The following is a 19,143-nucleotide window of genomic DNA, read 5'->3' on the forward strand; positions in this document are numbered from 1 at the left end:
GCTCCTGGAAGCCCCTTTTAGCTGCTACAAGTGTTTGTATGTCGAATTGCCTTGAACCCACAAAACCCCCAAAGAGAAGGATTTGGAGTGTGGCAGTGGATTAACTTTGAGCTTGGCCTCTATCCACACACTTGCTGACATTCCAATTTTGAGCCGGTTTCCTAATCCAGAAATCAAAAATAGTGCCTCTTTGTTGTAAGGGTCTCTGAGGAAAATGTCCAAGTCCCTGGAAAAGTGAAGAAGTGCTGTTCATTCAGCAAACATAGAGTTTGAGAAATTAGCAACTTCTAAGAAAGATTTCGATTCAAAGTCTTAATGCATATGTATGTGTTTTGAAAACCTGCCATGTCTGTTTCACTTAATATCACATTTAATGTCTGTACATGTTCTGTGTACCTCATTATTATCCTCATTTTGCATCCTAGGAAGCCAGTTCTTCAGAAGTTAAATGTCTAGAGTTGCTATGGGGCTTCCAGGTAGCACTAGTGGTAAAGAACCCACCTGCCAATTCAGGAGACACGTGTGCTATCCCTGGGTTGGGAAGATCCCCTGGAGAAGGGCATGGCAACCCACTCCATTATTCTTGCCTGGAGAATCCTATGGGCAGAGGAGCCTGGCGGGCTGTAGACCATAGGATTGCAAAGAGTCGGACATGACTGAAGCAGCTTAGATCACAGTGTTGCTTCGCTAAGTGACATTGGCCAAGTTATAAATTATTCTTTTTGCTCTTTTGGATCCTCTGTTTCCTCATCCTATACATACATTTTCAATGTCAGTTGTTATATTTTCCATATTTTGAAGTGCATCTAAATATTAGAAAAGCCATTCTTGCTTGAAAAGGATTATCTTATTTTTGCTAAATAAGTCTGAATCTAAACCAAAACCTGTTGGTGCCTGAGCTGTACAGGGTAAATTAAAAATCTAGATTGATCTCAAGGAGGCTTTATTCTCCTGCCTTCCTTTACCCATTAATGCTTAGCAAGTGTTTGGAGTCTGAATGGGTCGGTCTGGGTCCAGTGTGATCTATGGATCTGAGCTGAGCTGAGATCTCTGGCTTCGTTCAGTGAATTGGGCTCTTTTAGCACCATCCCTAAAGTTTGTTTCCATGAGAAGATATGAGTACAGCCAGGAGGCTCCAAGTATGGGCATTTGGAAAAGAAAACAAAAGCCAAGTCATATTTCAGCCCACATCTTTGGACTTGCAATGTTGCCTCTATAAAAATATATATTGCTTGGGGCAGTAAAGGACAATGAGGTCTCAGAATGACTGCCAACATTTAGACAGAATTTAGAAAGAGGAAAACAAAAGGGGAAGTGATAAAAGGTGTGTGTTCCTGGGGCTTCTATCTGAGGAGTTGTTCCTGGCAGATGCAGCTCTAGGTGAAAGAGTTGAGCAGAATCACAATGGGCCTCTTTATCCTCCAGGCTCACACTGCTCAACAGCTTAACTGTTACACTCCTTGTGTTTTTGAAAAACTCCAAGGGTTTTTCCTAATCCGGGGCTAGAGGCTCAGCCTGAAAGAGCCATTCCACGGAGGTTCTGCTAAGTGGAAAGTCTTTTGCTTAAGCTGTCATAAAGCCTTGCTTTGAGGGAGCAGCGCTATAGTGGTGTCTTTGTGAATTTCCTCTGCACCTTGCCTCAAAAGAATTCCAAGAACACTGGGGCCATGATCTTCAGCTTATATCTATGAGAAGTTACATAATACTTTGGTCACTTGATCCTAAGAGCCAACTCGTTGGAAAAGACCCTGATGCTGGGAAAGATTGAGGGCAGGAGGAGAAGGGGGCGACAGAGGATGAGATGGTTGAATAGCATCACCAACTCAATGGACATGAGTTTGAGCAAACTTCAGGAGATGGTGAAGGACAGGGAGGTCTGGAGTGTTGCAGTCCATGGGATCACAAGGAGTTGGACACAACTTAGCGACTGAATAATAACAACAATCCACTTGCATGTGGCTGGCACACACATTATCTAAACAATTTCCCTCCCAGGGTGTGGAAGTGTGTGTCTGCACTGGGAGGTCACTAATACCGGTGGGCAGCTCATGTGGGTGAAACCACAGACCCTCCATAAGTCTGGCATAGTCCGAATAAGAGTGGCAGTGATTTTAAAGACTGTGCTTGGTGGCTGCTGGGCTCCTGCCCGGGCTGCCAGCCCTGGCTGATGGACTGCTCAGAACCCACAGACCTAGGTTTAAGAGGCAAAGCTGCTGGGGCATTTGGGAAACCAGAAGACTTTCCAGGGGACAAAGAAAGCATAGGTTAAACCATTTATTTTTCCTTAACGCATATGGAGATCCTCCTATGTCCTGAGACATGCAATCAAGAAAGATTAAAATTGAATAAATAAAAAATGACACTGTGCAGAACAGTCTTAACGATAATCTCCTGAATTAAGGTTTTTTGCCATTAATGTACATTGCAATGTTTCTATAACTCTTCAGAAAGCAGTTGCCACTCTCATCTACTTTGACAGATTCAACATGGCCCCCATGGATGAGCGATTTCAGAGAAAGCTTGAATCCTTCCATGGGTATCAAAAATGCCCTGTGTTTGCTCACCTTTCCTGGGTCCTGGCTCCTTTATCTGGCATATATGGGTCACTCTGTCTCCTTTATACCTTGTCAGATGTGTGTGAGGATAGACGTTTTGAACTTCTGGGAGAGAAGCAGGCTTGTATGTGTCCTGTGAAGAAATTGCCTCCTTTTCTGTCTAATGAGATGCAGAGAACTGAGAGTCTTCTTGAGGTCAGCAGAATTTCTCTTTAAAACACAGAGCTGGATTCCCTCTGACTGCAGGGAAGTTGGCATTATCCGACAGAAATGAGCAAGACAATTTCCTTGTGCAGTAAAGGGAGGATCCAAAGAGAAGGGATGGGATGATTGTGGACAGGGGTGGGAGGGTGGGAGGTTCACCTCCTGCCAGGAACACTTTGCCCCAGGGCATCCTGCCCCCAGCGGAACCCAAGCCTGGCAGCCCCTGCATCTCTCTCTTTCCACCCTTCAGTCCTGCTTACTCCTGGCTCTCAGGGCGTAGCTGGGAGTGAGGGCTGAAGGCTTGAATGGAGGAAATGAGGTTGAGGGATTTCAGGCAGGCACCCCAGGAAGATGGAGGTGGGGCTGTAGTTCTTTTTTTTTTTTTTTAAGATTCTTCTTATATCTTTTCTTTTTAATTATTTATTTTTAATTGAAGGATAATTACAATACTGTGTTGGTTTCTGCCATACATCAACATGGGTCAGCCATAGGTATACCTACGTCTCCTCCCTCTTAAACCTCCCTCCCATCTGCTGCCCCACCCCACTCCCTAGGGGTCACAGAGCCCCAGTTTGAGTTGCCCAAGTCATACAGAAAATTCCCACTGGCTATCTATTTCACATGTGTTAGTGTATATGCTCCCATGCTGCTCCCTCCATTTCTCCCACCCTCTTCTTTTTACCACCCCCTGCCACCCCCATCCCTCTGTCCGTATGTCTGTTCTCTCTGTCTGCATCTCCATTGCTGCCCTGTGCTTAAGTTCATCAGTACTATCTTTCTAGATTCCATAAATATAGGCTAATATATGACACTTGTTTTTCTCTTTCTGACTTACTTCACTCGGTATGGTAGACTCTGGGCTCATCCATCTCGTTAGAACTGACTCAAATGTATTCCTTTTTATGGCCGAGTAATATTCCATTATGTTTAACCGTACCACACTTCTTTATCCGTTGATCTGTTGATAGACATCTGTGTTACTTCCATGCCCTAGTTCTTGTAAATAGTGCTGCAGTGACCATTGTGGTACATGTTTCGTTTTCAGCTATGGTTTTCTCTCACATCTTCCCATGATACAGCTGTAGGCCTGAAGATGGGTGGGACACAACCGTGCAGAAAGATGGAATTTAGCTAGAAAGACTCTAAGCTTTGCACCCTGGATGCTCAATCTTTAATGCCCCTGTGATCTTCAAACTTTAATGCCCCTAAACAAATTAAAAAAGAAATGTACCTCCCTTTGCACATTTTAATTTACCATCTAAAATCTTCCACATGTTTATAATAAGTATGCCATTTCCACAACATTGTAAATATTGACATTAAAAACACATTACTCCTTTAATGCATCTAATGAACTTTAAATACCAGAGCAATTTGATCCATCATCTATTAAACACATGAACAAGTACTTAAACCCTCAGTTTTACATGGTTCCATTTTCTTCTTGAATTTATAGTTTCATTCCAGTGTCCCCACCAAATATCCTTATGAATTCATTTTGTGTGCATGAAAGCCTTTTATTGGCTATTTTGTCATAATTTAGGTGACAAAAACACATCTGTGTGTGCATGCTCAGTGGTGTCTGACTCTTTGTGACCCCATGGACTGTAGCCCACCAGGCTCCTCTGTCCATGGATTTTCCAGGCAAGAATACTAGATTGGGTTGCCATGTCCTCCTCTAGGGGATCTTCCCCACCCAGGGCTTGAACCTGTATCTGTCTCCTGCCTTGATGGGTGAATACTATACCATTGAGCCACCTGGGAAGGCCACAAAAATGTGTATGAAGACTTTAATTTTTAATAACCAATGGCCTTAAGTTTCTAGACATTCAGAGATTTGGATTGAGTTGTCATCATAATTATTAGTAACATACAGAAATAGGCAGTAAATCAAAATAATAATCAGATAACATATATAACAATTTTTGATGAATATGAAAGATAAGGCACATAATATTTTTGGAAACCCATCTCATATTTTTCAATTAGCCTGTATTCATTAATCAACATTATTTAGTGCTAAAATAAAGAATAAGGTTAAGGTTCAGAATCAGTTCTATTACTGCTTTTTTATTTTTATAAATCTAAGAAATGAGAAACACTATTCACAATAAATCAATGGATGGGAAAGGAAAGCGTTTTATTACTACAACTCATATCTCATTATTTGCCTAAAATCACATTTGGTCTCTTATCACAATTTCTTTTTACTCTTCTCTCAGTTGATAATTTTTTTTGGTTTGTCCCCCTTCAGTGGTTTGAAAAGAATTAGAAACCACCGGGCTTGCAAAAGAATTTATTTCCAGCCACTAGAGACATTCATTTTCAACACCTATACTAATATTTCATAGAGTTTATTCATTTGTGGTCTGTAGGTTTTCTCTCCTGAGGTTTAGAATGAGTGAAACATTTGTCTTCCCCTTTGAGAGTGGCTGTGTGTGTGTGTGTGTGTGTGTGTGTATGCGCGTGTGTGCATGAACAGGTGGGCAGGGAAATTGCTGTACCACGGGGGGTTCTCCGTGTTACAAAAAATCTGTGAGAGTTAAGGATCTGCATAAACCTTCAGAACTATCCTTGCTAGGTTCCAGGATTGCGTGTATTTCCAAAGTTATATGGACCTTATGTAGAAATCATTTCAGTGGTCACTGAATTCTCTCTCTGCCTATTATATTGCGTGAGAATTCTAGGCTATTGTCCTATGGGAATTCTAGGCTATTACCCTTTAGAAGGAGTGAGAAACGTCCTGAGCTATATGTAAAAAGTGCGTTTCCCTGTTGGCAATACTGAAAGAATGGCAGCAATGCCAGGCCTATAAAGAGTGGATTGATTAGGTACACTGTGGTGGAGGCATGCACGTGGAGGCCAGTCTAGCTAGAAAAGGAGTGAGAGAACCCTAATGGGGAAAAAGGAAAGCATATAACAGACACAGTATGGGACTTCCGTCTGTGAAGTGAGAAAAATGAATACAATCCCTATTTGCTTGTGTTAAAAGCAATTGAAGAATAAACTAAAAACAAGCATGAAATGGTTGCCTTAGGGGAGGAGGAGAGCAGGATGGAGGGAGTGAGCAGAGAAGAAACTAGACTTAGGTTCATGTACCTTGATTTGGCTTTGACTTTAAAATCATGTAATGGCTTTTGCATTGTTACAAAATATTATGTTGAATGGGAAAGAAAAAGGAAAGCAATTCTTAAAAATCAAAAGCAAAAGGAAACAAATAAACCTGCACATGATGTTGGTGACTTGGCCACTCAGAGAGATTTCCTGTGACTTTGAAACACAGCAATGTCTTAGATATGTCCCTAGCATGTACATCCTAAAGATGAGAAGAACTGCAAAGCCAGCTTTCAGGAGTCATGTTGTTGGTAATGATCTTGAGCTAAGTTTGAAATATATATATATATATATTATATATAAATATTATATATATATATAAGGGAAAAGAAAATAAGTAATATTATTAATGTAAGAATCAAGATTTTCAGCAAAAAAAAAAACCACCAAATATAAAACCAAAAAAAATTAAGTAAAACTCTGTAATCCGAAATTTGAGTTGGAAAAATCAATATGAACTCATGATATATTTTCCTTTCAAAGGAAAGATTTTTCTAGTGTTTTCCACTATAAGGACCTAGAAATAAATACCAATCAACCCAACAGAGGTGAGCATTCCTGGCTTCCATCATGTGGTCCCTAAATTCCATTGTCCACTGAAAGGACCCAAGGCTCCTTGGAAAAAATAACTGAGTTAGGGCCAGGACAGCAAGTGGACAAAATGAGTCTAGGATTTTTTTTTTTTTTCGTGTCAGAAAGCAAGGATGCTATCTAAGACCTCTGGGGTTTGGTGAAATGTGCCAGCTTGAGGAGGCTGCTACTGGCTAAAGACTGAACAGTGAGCATCAAAAAGAGAAATTATAATTGACTGAAACACTTCAAATGTGTAAACACACACACACATGCACAAATAATTAAGTATGCTTCTCAAAAACAAGCTAAAACAAAACAAACCTCTCACTGGTCACCTTCAGAGGATGCTAGAGAAGGAACTCGGGCTTCCCTGGTGGCTCAGACAGTAAAGAATCTACCTGTAATGTAGGAGATGCAGGTTTAATCCCTGGGTCGGGAAGATCCTCTGGAAAGAGAATGGCTACCCACTCCAGTATTCTTGCCTGGAGAACTACATGGACAGAGGAGCCTGGCAGGCTACAGTCCATGGGGTCACAAAGATTCAGACACGACTGAGTGACTAACACACACTCACAGAGAAGGAACTCATTATTCTGAAAACTGGTAGATAAAAGGAGTTTCTATATAAACTGTCACCAGTGTAACCCATAGTTAACGAAGAAAAGTTCTTATTCATGGAAGATTTCCAGCTGATGTATGCAGAGGGAATGCTAGAATTAGAATGTCACCCTTTTGCAGCCACTAATGAAATAATGGATCTCGACGATGATCATCAGTGGTCACTGACATCCTAAGGTGAAAGGGAAATTTGTGATGGAAGGTCAGGCTGACAAGCATCTTGAATCCACAAATAATAGAAATGGTGGAAGAGTTATCTAAGGCAGGATAATAAAAAGATCTCCAAGGACTTATTTTTTTTTCTTGACTCATTCCTTGGAATTTTTGCTTTATTCCTGTATATTTCCTGTTCAAAGGCTCAGCCTTCAGATTCTTAGTGTATCTCATTGACAGCTTGGATCATTAACTAGAATTTCTCAGGCAGTGCCTGGGCAAGTTACCTTATCTTCATCTGTGAAATGGGGATCATAGGGAATTCTACCACATAGTATGAGAGACAGGCTTAAATGCAGAGTGTGTGTAACATCCAGTGGTGTGTTACATCCAGTGTATCACATCCAGTGATATTCTGTGTGTATTAATTAGGATTATTCTTATTAACATTATTATTTTATCCCATTGCTTGCCTGGCTAGGTTTCATCATGGGGATACTTGTCTATATGTATATAAATATACATATATATATATTTTTTTTTTTTTTTTAACCTGGGAAGGATTTGACCAATAACTTTCCCAGAGTGGATCTCTCTAATATGAGAGAAGGATACAGGAATGCAGGCAGCTCTGAAGGAAAATCAGTATAGTCTAGGCCGGCCTATGGGAAACAAGGACAATCTAGGAAATCAGGCTTGTACTGGTGCTCACCACACACAGACAGGACACAGTTTCTGCATTTTATGTGTCTACTCTTGTATTTCATGATGCTCGGTGGGTTTCTACATATTGAATATATCATCTCACTTTAGACACAGCTGTTGCTTAACTCCTGTGTTGAAGATGAGGAAATTGAAATTCAAAGAGGTTAAGAGTTTGTCAAAAGTCACATCAGAACCCAGGGTTTTGACTTCCAGTTTACTGCTTTTGTTGCTGTTGTTGTTATATCACAGTCCACTTGAAATATTTTAGTCCATTTCTGGAGGAATGCTGTATAAATTCCACCCACACTGGCGATGCCACCCAGTGAAAATCTTAATAAAATTCTTCTTAACAGTACCTCTGTGACTGATTAATACCTTTCTGATAATTTTCGGTCCAGAGACTTAAACTCCTCAAAATTTATGCCAACGCACTCAGATTTCTCTTTTTGTGCATTTGGAAATTTCAGTTTGAAATGGCTCTTCTGGGTTATGCATAAAATCATCAAATAAGGCAAACAGCCCACATCGATTTGGAAGAATCTGGTATTTACCATTTCTCATCAAAAGAAATGTTCCCATATTCCTAACTTCTTTTCCTTTTCACTCAAGAAACCAGGTACAGTAAACCATTCCACTAACTTTCATCAGAAACCTAATTTTTCTCAAAGAAAATTTTGATATATAACATAAATAAATTAGGTCCACTGGTTTTCCTTTAGTCATATGTTTAGTTTTTTTCCTTTTATTGTTTTAAAATTTTCAAATGTGGTACATGCTCATGAAGAGACAGCATAGAAATACATAACATAGAAAGAATGGAGTTTTCTTTTTGGTCAGTCTTCTCACTTTTCCTTCCTGGAGGAAATCACTGGCTTAATGACTATCTTTCTGGACATTTTTCTATGCATTTACAGACTTACACGTTATTGCCTTTTAATATATTTGCTTATGCATACACATTTTACATAAATGAGAATGCTAATATATATTTAAAATGTTTTACATTTTCATTTAATATATCCTGGACGAATTTACATATCACTGTACATAACTCTATTACATTCCTTTTAAGTGCTACATATACATTTAATGATGAACAAATTGCTGCCCTTAAAAACAATGAAATAAAATATCTTCAACAAAGTATTTTTGCTTACATAAGCAAGTATTTTTCTAATACTCCTAGAAGTGAAATTGCTGAATTAAAAGGCACTTACCATCTTTAGGGCAGACATATTCTGCCAGGCTGCCCTCGGAAAAGGCTGCCCAGTCTTAGCAACCAACAACTCTTCCCTCAGGCTTTTTATACACTGGATAGTACCAATCTCTTCATTTTTCCCACATGATAAAGAATGTGTCTATTGTTTTAACTCACATCTCTTCATGTGTTTGTGGCCATTTGTAGCTCTTCTGTGAATCATCTGTTCTTCATTTCTCTGTTGGATTTCACGTTTTTAACTAATTTAAAGAAAATGCTTTATAATGTATGGATTTTAATTCCTTCTTTCATATATGGCAAATATGCCATTTGTTTCTTAACTGTGTTTATTTTGTATTTTGCCATGCAAAAATATTTAATTTTTACCAGGGGTATCTCTGAATTCTGTCCTTTATGGCTTCTTGAACATGTGTCTTATTTAGGAAGGCCTTCCTCTCCTGAGGTTATACAAATACTTTTCTAAGTTTTCTTCTAATATGATTATTGTTTTGTTTTTTATGTTTAGCTCTTTAATCCATCTGGAAATGATTTTTGTATATGGTGTGAGGTAGGTATCTAACTGTACTTTTTAAATGAATAGTTCATTGTCCCTACACTGATTACTAACCCATCATTTCATATATTAAATTCCAGTATTGATACATGAGTCTGTTTTTGGACTCCACTTTGTTCCATTGATCAAAGAAATTTGTCTATTCCTATGCCAATAACCCAGTGTGTTCATTCCTGTAGTTTGATATTGTTATTTGATATCCCTTGTTGTTCTATTTCAAGTATATCTTAGTTTTTTTAATCAAATGCGCCTCTCGATGAATTTTGGTACTGTGTTGTCAGTTTCCATTGATTATGCCACTGAGGGTTTTATTTAGATGGTGCTGAATTTTTAGATTAATTTTGGGATGAATGAGAAGTTTATAACTGTCTTCTTATCCAAGGAAAAGACACATCTTTCCATGTCTTCAGATCTTCTTTTATGTTTTTTAATAGTTATATTTACATAGACCTTATAAATTTTCTGCTAAGGTTTATACCAAGGAATTTTAAGCATTTTTTTGGTTGTTGTTCTTATTGCTATTATACAAACAAGTTTAATTTTCATTGAATTTTGAAGTCATTGCTACTGGTGCGTGAGAGTAATTTGATTTTTGTATATTCATTTTATGTCTGGGTAGCTTACTAAATCATACAATGGTTCTAATTGCTTTATAGCTAATTGTCTTGAACTGTCATATCATATGCAAACAATGGTAGTTTTGACTCTTCCTTTTCAGTATTTTTATCTTGTTTGTATTCTCACTTTATTGTATTGACTAGGATCACTTACAGAGTTTTGCATCAAATCTGTAATAGAAGATACCTTCTATGCCTTCAGTGTTTTATCAGTAAATATGATATTTAGTATATTAAATAAAGGAAGTTTACCTTCTATTACTAATGAATTGGAACCATTAGTCAGGAAAGGATGTTGGTAGTTTTTGGCATCTTTTGAAAGAATAGCTTTTCTTCTTTTATTTTTACTTTAGTTTACCTTGTTTTTTCTCTTGGAATTTCTGACTTCTTTTTAGGGTAATATGAGATTGGTTTTTGTAAACACGTTTTAGATAATTGGAAATAATATGCAACTTTTTAAGGAGGCAAAAGATACATACATGACCTGTATCTATCAATTAACACTCATTATTTGTATTTTTTGAATGTATATTTTTGTTATCTTCTTGATCTGTCATTTTGCAAAATAAGTGTTTTAATTTTCCTTTGTAATTGTAGCTTTGTCAGTTTTCTTTTATTTATAACCTATTTTACTTTTTTATACATGTTTATTGCTGTTAATTTGAGTAAAAATATTTGTGATTTTTAATAATAGCAAATTTTGTCACCTTCAGATATAATATAGATCACTTTGTTTTCATTTAGTTCTTGACTTCCTGAAATATTTTTCATATGTGTATTCAATTTTTGATGTAGTCTATATTGACCATATAGCATATATATAATATACTTTATACATGGATTATATTTTTATGTGTATTACATATATTAAATATTATCTATTCACGTTATATTATCTATTCAATTATATTTTGCCCTTTATTTTTATGTATCAATGTATTAAATTTATGCACATCATATATTGAGTATTTTTTTTACTGTTTGTTGTGTTTTTAAATTCTTTCAAAACTTTCAATATTTTCTGTTATTTCCTTTTAAACACGTTTCTAGATAACATGTATCTTGGGTTTTTTAACATAATTTTTTTCTTTATTTAAAAGATAGTATAGTCTATTAGTTCTCATTGTCTATAGTGATGTAATTTAAAGTTCTTTTTCATTTTGTGCTTGCTCTTCACCATTGTCCCTCCTTTTTGTGGTCTTTTTATATTGGTTAGAGATTTTTGGTTCTATTTTCCTGAAACTGCTTTGGAAACCATATGTACTGTTTTTATTCTTTTAGTAGCTACATTAATATTTTAGTAAGCACACTTAAACTGTTACAACAATTGAAGACTATAAATTCCCTTGCAGAGTCTTTATTGGGCTTTTAATTATTTCCCTATCTACTCTTCTATGCACTTATTTTTAATATTATCTAAAAGTTTCATTCCAGAATATTGTTAATAGTAGCAATGATATTGCTATTAGCATTATTAGTGGTATTGTTTACTTTATATCTCTGTCTTACAGAAATCCTTTATTAGTAATTATATTACATTTAACTAACATCGTACTGACCATTATTTCTATTTAAATTGTGTTTCTGTGACTTATTTGCTTTGCACTGTTTGTTATGTTCCAACTCGTTGTATATTTTAGATTCTGTTTTCATTTTCCTGTAGTACATCCTCAATTAATTTTTCTGCTTTATTTTTCTGAAAGGCCATGAGTGGTAATCTCTCTGAGTCTTTACTTATCTGAAAGAAACATCTTCATTTGTCTTTACACTCGATGCAGAACTATCTTGATTATAAAACCCCAGGTTGAAAACAACTTCTGCAAATCCATATTATTATTTACCTTCTAAAATACTTTGTGGATAATGCAAACATGATCTCCTTTTTTAGTAACAAGATTGCCCGTCTTCAGCAACTCATTCTTTCTTAAGTGTTTATGATTATAATTCCTCCAACTGGCCCATCATAGAAATGAGAGCTTCAATTCATCGTTCATTATAATAGTTCATTTATAGAGAGCTCTTTTTCGATCAGTGGAAAACAGTTTTCTAACAAGTTTCATGTGTTAGCCAGAAGTTCCAATTTCTGCTGCTCTGTTTATGAATGATGCAGTTAGTTCGTGAGTTCTAAAACATGCTGTGAATTTTCTTCCACTTATGCTAATAATATCTCTAACCTGCTGGGCAGTGAGGATTTCCCTACTGTTTTTTCTCAGGGAAGTAAAGCCTGAATGTCAGTTGCTTCCTCATATCCTGGACTGTCAGATCAGTAGATCCACAGCTGGCGAATGGCCTTGTTATTGTTGTTGTTTGGTCACTAAGTCGTGTCTGACTCTTTTGTGACCTCAGGGACTATAGCCCGCCAGGCTCCTCTGACCATAGGATTTCCCAGGTGAGAATACTGGAGTGGGTGGCCATTTCATTCTCCAGGGGCTCTTCCCAACCCACAGATCAAACCCATGTCTCCTGCATCGCAGGCAGATTCTTTACCTCTGAGCCACTGGGGAAGCCCAATGTCTTCCTTGGGTTACTTTGAAAAACACTCTCCTTACTGGCTTTTGCGATCTTGCTAAGAATGGTTGTGAATTCGCTTGTGGTCCACCTGATTTCTTATTAGCATGTGATCTCTCATGCTTTTGAACTTCCCCATCCCCTTCTCTCCAAACCCTAAGTTGCAGTGAGAAATTCAAGATTGTCAGATAAACGCTAGAGCCGTAGTTCTGCAGAGTAGGTGCACATCGACCACGCTGTGCTTTCACCTCCTTGGCCAAGGAGTCTAAGCTAACGTCTGCAAATCCTCTGAGACTTGTTAGCCTCGCTCAGGGATTCTGTGACTTCCCTCTGGACTCCTTCTCAAGGTTAGATCTGACTGTAGTACCAGATTCTGAAACCCTCTCTCCCACTTCAAATCGTCTTGTAATCTTTCTTGACCTTCCATGCCAAGGAGCCTACCTTCCCTTAGGTGTGATCTCTAATTGCTACCCTAGCTGCCTCTAGCATCCTAGGGCTTGGAGGTCAGCATCTCCGCTGGCCCTTTGACACAAAAGTTGCATCCCATTTGGCTATCTTAGAATAAGATGCATCAAGAGGGCATCTGCGTATGAAGAGTGCAGGCTGATGAAACTGATTCTGGTCATTGGGTCACTCTGTGTGTGCTTCTGTCTCGGCCCCTTTTAGGTGGGAGGACATACCATGCTCCCCATTCGCTGGATGCCCCCTGAAAGCATCATGTACCGGAAGTTCACTACGGAGAGTGACGTGTGGAGCTTTGGGGTGATTCTCTGGGAAATCTTCACCTACGGAAAGCAGCCGTGGTTCCAGCTCTCAAACACAGAAGTACGGACGGGGGCAGATGCCTGGAGGAGTGATGGGGTGGGGGGAAGGGATAGTTAAGGAGTTTGGAATGGCCATGTTCACACTGCTGTATTTTAGATGGATAACCAACAAGGACCTACTGTATAGCACAGGGAATTCTGCCCAGTGTTATGGGGCAGCCTGGATGGGAGGGACGTTTGGGGGAGAGTGGATATATGTATATGTATGACTGAGTTGCTTTTCTATTTACCTGAAACTGTCACAACATTGTTAATCGGCTATACCCCATTATAAAAGAAAAAGTTTAAAAAAAGGAAAGAAAGGGGCAGGTGGGAACCTTGACTTGCAGGAGGCTGATAAAAGATATCTGAAGCCAGCACCTAGACAAGAGTGTGCAAAACACTGGGTGGGGTTTGAAGCTAGCAGAGCAAATGTCGGCAGAAGCAGGAGGAGAGCAACCTTCTTGATAGGAAAAAAAAAAAAAGCATAGTTGTAGGAAATGTGCTGTGATTGTCAAGAGAGCATGAAATCAGAGGTCGAAATTGAGATGCAAGGCACAGTTCTGTTTGCGCTGCTACACTTAAAAATCACAAATGTTTCATTAAGACAGAAAGTGAAAACAAAAAAACAGCTATGAGGTTTTTCAACTGTGCCGTCTTGTGGAAGCACCTACTACTTAGTACACTAGATCATCTGTGTCCCTGGAGGCTTTAGGCAGGCCAGGCCCAGAGATGTGCTGGAAGGTGAATGGGGAAGGCAAATTTCACGTACCTGATAGAGTTGTGTGTGGACTTCCAGGAGTAAGATGAATCATAATAGTAAGTGTAGTAATTTACACATTATGCATTTTTATACTTTTGATGTACAGTATTAATAAAAAGTGCTAGCCATCAGATTGAATAACAGCTCACATTTAAAGCCAGGCATTTTCCAAAGCACATTAGCCTGTATTAACTCAGTATTTTTCACACAAACACTTGTTGAAATTCAAGACAAAGGAAGGGGGGCTGCTTGGGGTTCTGGAGTGGATTGGCCTGGTCTCAGAGGTGAAGGCTTCCGCCTGGAGAAGGCCTGGGCTGTGGTCCAGAGCAAGATGCTTCTCAGTGACTTGTGTCACCCCAGGGAACTCAGTCCAGTTTGTAAGCAGTAAAGGGCTGGGTCTCACAACCCAGCAGACCTATAAAAGATTGTAGTCTATGGTCTGTTTTCTGGGAAAACATGAACACGAGGACCTTTTAATATTAAAATCCTATCTGAATATTCCAGAAAGTGTCTTTCTTTTTGGAAGCTATGTTCATGTTGGCTTTCCTGTACCCTGACCATTTAATTAAGTAAATATCAAAGGCTGAAAAGAAGGCATTTTTTAAAATTTATAATATGTTATCATTTGGAAATGGAATGGCTCCTGATGACATTTCCCAAAGCAGGAAAATACATTTTAAGAACCTTTTCTAAAAAAATGAAAGTGTGCATATGTAAACTCATTTGTTAGGGTGCTTCGTGGGCTCCCCTGGTGGATCAAACAGTAAAAAACCTGCCTGAAATTTAGGAGACCTGGGTTCGATCCCTGGGTCGGGAAAATCCCCTGGAAAAAGGCATGGCAACTCACTCTAGTATTCTTGCCTGGAGAATTCCATGGACAGAGGAGCCTGGTGGGCTACAGTCTATGGGACTGCAAAGAGCTGGACATGGCTGAGGTGCTAACACATACACACACAAAACTATTGTTTTCCTGGGTAGGTGGTGGTAGTAAACAGACACGCACACACACACACACACGTGAATGCATATACACATATCCATGTGTGCACACACTGGCACATTTGCATGCACTGAGGCACACAACGCATCCTGATCACAGCCCCTATGTAATTTGGCGGCTCTGGTGGAGAGGGGACTCTGGGCTGAGGGCTCTATTGGTCTCAACAGACAATCTGTCCTGGATACCTGACCTGCCTCAGCATTGCAAACGAGGTCATTTCTGACACTCCTTAGTTAGGCATTGGCCTTGGAGATGGGCTTCCTACCTCCCCCCCGCCCCCAGTTACCTTGTCCACTCCATCCACCCCAGCAATCAAGTCCTAGAAGTCACCAATCGCGAATTTCTCTATTAAATTGACAATCTGGAGAGCCCTACATTGTAGGAGACATCCCAGTGCTTTTAATATTAGCACTAGCAGCCACTCCTTCAGTTTCCACTAGACCTCTTTTCATGGAGGTGAAGGTAATGGAGGATGGAGACAAGGCTCAAATAAAAGCAGGGAACGTGAGCAGCGGGAGACCTATCAGACTCTCCAAGAACAGAGCCTAGTGGGCCTTTGCAGACTGGGAGGACCAGGACCAGGAAAATGCCGACACAGGGATTGTTTGACAAGCTGCCCCAGAGTAACCTGAGGCCACACTGCAGGCGAGGTGCTATTGGGGGCAGCCTAGGGAGATAAAAGCTACACACACAGGGACCTCCATGTTGGCCCAGTGGTTCAGAGTCCATCTACCAATGCAGGGGGCTTGGGTCCTATCCGTGGTCAGGGAACTAGGTCCCACATGCCACGTGGTGCAGTCTAAAAGTAAAAATAAATAAATAAGTAAAAAGGACTACAGGTAGACTGATGGGGACAAAAAGGGGAAATGTGAAGCTGGCCAAAAAGTTTATTCAGATTTTTCCATTGCAACCTAAGGAAAAACCCAAACAAACTTTCTGGCCAATCCAATAATACTTTTCACGTTCTCTACTAGAAATGCATGCATGCTGTCACTTCAGTTGTGTCCGACTCTTTGCAATGCCAGGCTCCTCTGTCCATGGGATTCTCCAGGCAAGAATACTGGAGTGGGTTGCCATGCCCTCCTCCAGGCGATCTTCCCAACCCAGGGATCAAACCCAAGTCTCTAGCATCTCCTGGATTGGCACGCAGGTTCTTTACTACTGAACCACCAGGAAAGCACTTGCCTAGAGACAATTCTGTGTGTTTTTATCATCACAATTTTTCTTCAAATGAGGAAACTGTAGTTTGGAGTCGGTAAGCTGCCCAAGGTTACATAGTGAGAGTTAGGAAGAAGTTCAAATAACCTGAGAACTGGAAGATGGAACCTTGAAAATTCACAGTGGCAGCAAAGAAGTCACTCTGGGGAATTGGACTCCAACCGCAAATTACAGGCACGGTCCTGAGTTGCCAGCAGGGGATGGTCCAGCTATATATTATCTGCTTTCTTCCTGCTCCTCCCTGTGGCCTCCCCTTTGGTACACTGAGTCAGACAATCCCTTTTCCTCCTCATTTGCTCCTTAAAGGAGCTGGTCAAGGGATGGTGCCCGTCTTACAGGTAAGGATGCTGAGGTCCTGTGAGGCCAGTTGGCTTTCTCTGGATGCCCAACTCGGCAGTGGTGAGTCAGGCAGCTGGTCCCAGTGTTAAGGACTTTTAAAGAAACAGAGAAAGTAGAATTGATGTATATGTTGTCATATCATGTGTAAAATAGATAGCTAGTGGGACATTGCTATATAACACAGGGAGCCCAGCCTGGTGCTCTGTGATGACCTAGAGGGGCAGGATGGGGGTGTTAGGACAGAGACTCAGGAGGGAGAGTGTATATATACACACACACACACCCTGGGTTCAGTCCCTAAGTTGGGAAGATCCCCTGGAGAAGGGAATGTCAACCCACTCCAGTATTCTTGCCTGGAAAATTCCTTGGACAGGGGAACTTGGTGGGCTGTAGTCCATGCGTGTCTGTGTGTGTGTGTGTGTGTGTATGTATATATGACTGATTCACATTGTTGCGTGGCAGAAACAAACACAATATTGTAAAGCAATTATCCTCCAATTTAAAAGAGCAGAGACGGAGTGCAAAGGGTAGCAGGGGCGTGGACCAGCCAGTGCTGGGTCCTAGCACTTGGAACTCATGCCCAGGACAGATGAGCATCTCTGATCTCCAGCCCAGGGTACACTGAAGTGCATCACTGAAGTCACAGCCTTCCGCTGAGCTTGAGCCGCTGGGCCACAGCTGAGTGTTGGCGATGACTTCCTTGTTCTCTCCTCTTTTCCAGGTCATCGAATGCATCACCCAAGGCCGTGTTTTGGAGCGGCCCCGAGTCTGCCCCAAAGAGGTGTATGATGTCATGCTGGGGTGCTGGCAGAGGGAACCGCAGCAGCGGCTGAACATCAAGGAGATCTACAAGATCCTCCATGCTTTGGGGAAAGCCACCCCCATCTACCTGGACATCCTCGGCTAGCAGTGGCCGGTGGTCACAAATCCATATTCTGTTGCCTCTTCTCTCCTGGCCTCACCCCATCCCTCTTTTCCACCTCACAGACTCTTTTCTTCCATCCCTGACTGAAGCAAACATCTTCATATAAACTCAAGTGCCTGCTACACATACAACACTGAAAAAGAAAGAGAAAAACCCTGTAAGGCAGTTTGGCATATATATATATATATATATATATTTATATATCTAACTATCTATCTATCTATATCTACAGAGAGATACCCTCTTCTCTAATGCACAGAGAAGCTGCTGATACAGAAACCGCAAGACTGTAATGACAACTCAGAAAATCTTATATATTATGAACGCAATTGGAAATTTGCGTAGGTGATGGGTGTGGCCTGTGTTTCTTCAGCTCCGTCTTGTGGGAGCAGAAGATCTTAAAGATGCAGAGAGACAATCTTTGTGTTGGGATGGGAGGAGCTGGGGAGGGTGCCAATCACTTCTGCATAGGTGTGATCACCTGCACAGGAGTGTGAGCCTCACGCTCTGCACCAGCGCGTGGGCAGACCGCGTCAACAGGGCCAGCAAGAACACCAGACCAGGGGCCGCTGGGACACCTCACACCTCCCCTGACCATCGTCTCCACCGCCTTCCTCCTCTCCGCCACTTCCAGACGATTTTCTAACTTGTCCTTTCTAGAAAGTACAGTCCTCATGCTTTGGGGGGTCAACAATGGCGCCTACAGGTGAACACTGAACAAACAACAGCAAAACGCGAAACCATGGCGACCGTGGACTACATCCATCTGGGTGTAAACCGCGCCTTCCTTTCTAAATCTGAAAGAGATGTGTCATCTATCCTCTGAACTTCAAAAACTGGACTTTCTGGATTTAAAGAGCCACAGAATTAAAAGCCGAAATCTGAACCCTGTCATGGCACTGCCTTCTGTCTTTCCATCAGGCAAAGACTTCTTGGCCTTGCCTCCCACATTCAGGCTCCTAGGGAGATAAGGGGGGTTTTGGACATCCCCCGTGTTGTCTGTAAATGTGGATATAGCAGGGTTCCAACAGCAGGAGACTTCATGCCTTGCAGGTGTTTGAGGTGTGCCCCTCGCTCCTCTGTGTCTTCTCCTGTCTCCTCTAGATTCCAGCTCCCACTTCTCAGGAGCTCTGTTAAGCCCCAGGTAAACCCCGCTGCTGGGAAAGGGGGTCAGGTCCAGCCAGAGGCCCAGGCAGTGCTTGTTTCAGAGAGTCAGGCGATGGTGTGGGCAGGAGCCAGCAGGGGAGAATCTATTTGGCACCTGCACCTGGCCCCT

General features: G+C 40.7%; 1 protein-coding gene across 6 annotated transcripts in view; it reads left to right on the top strand.

The window, feature by feature from the left end:
- Positions 1-18,758, top strand: part of NTRK3 (neurotrophic receptor tyrosine kinase 3) — a 418,664-nt gene extending 399,906 nt beyond the window's left edge. For 5 of the 6 annotated variants that reach the window (XM_043490362.1, XM_043490363.1, XM_043490359.1 and 2 more), the window contains 3 exons: positions 9,647-9,688; positions 13,486-13,644; positions 17,664-18,758. In XM_043490362.1, coding sequence (XP_043346297.1) covers positions 9,647-9,688; positions 13,486-13,644; positions 17,664-17,849 — 387 coding nt within the window. In that variant the 3' untranslated portion in view covers positions 17,850-18,758. The remainder of the gene's footprint in view (positions 1-9,646; positions 9,689-13,485; positions 13,645-17,663) is intronic. The other variant, XM_043490364.1, reaches the window with a different exon arrangement.
- The last annotated feature ends 385 nt before the right edge of the window (positions 18,759-19,143 follow it).

This window comes from Cervus canadensis, chromosome 17, assembly GCF_019320065.1.
Source record: "Cervus canadensis isolate Bull #8, Minnesota chromosome 17, ASM1932006v1, whole genome shotgun sequence".
NCBI classification, from domain to species: Eukaryota; Metazoa; Chordata; class Mammalia; order Artiodactyla; family Cervidae; genus Cervus; species Cervus canadensis.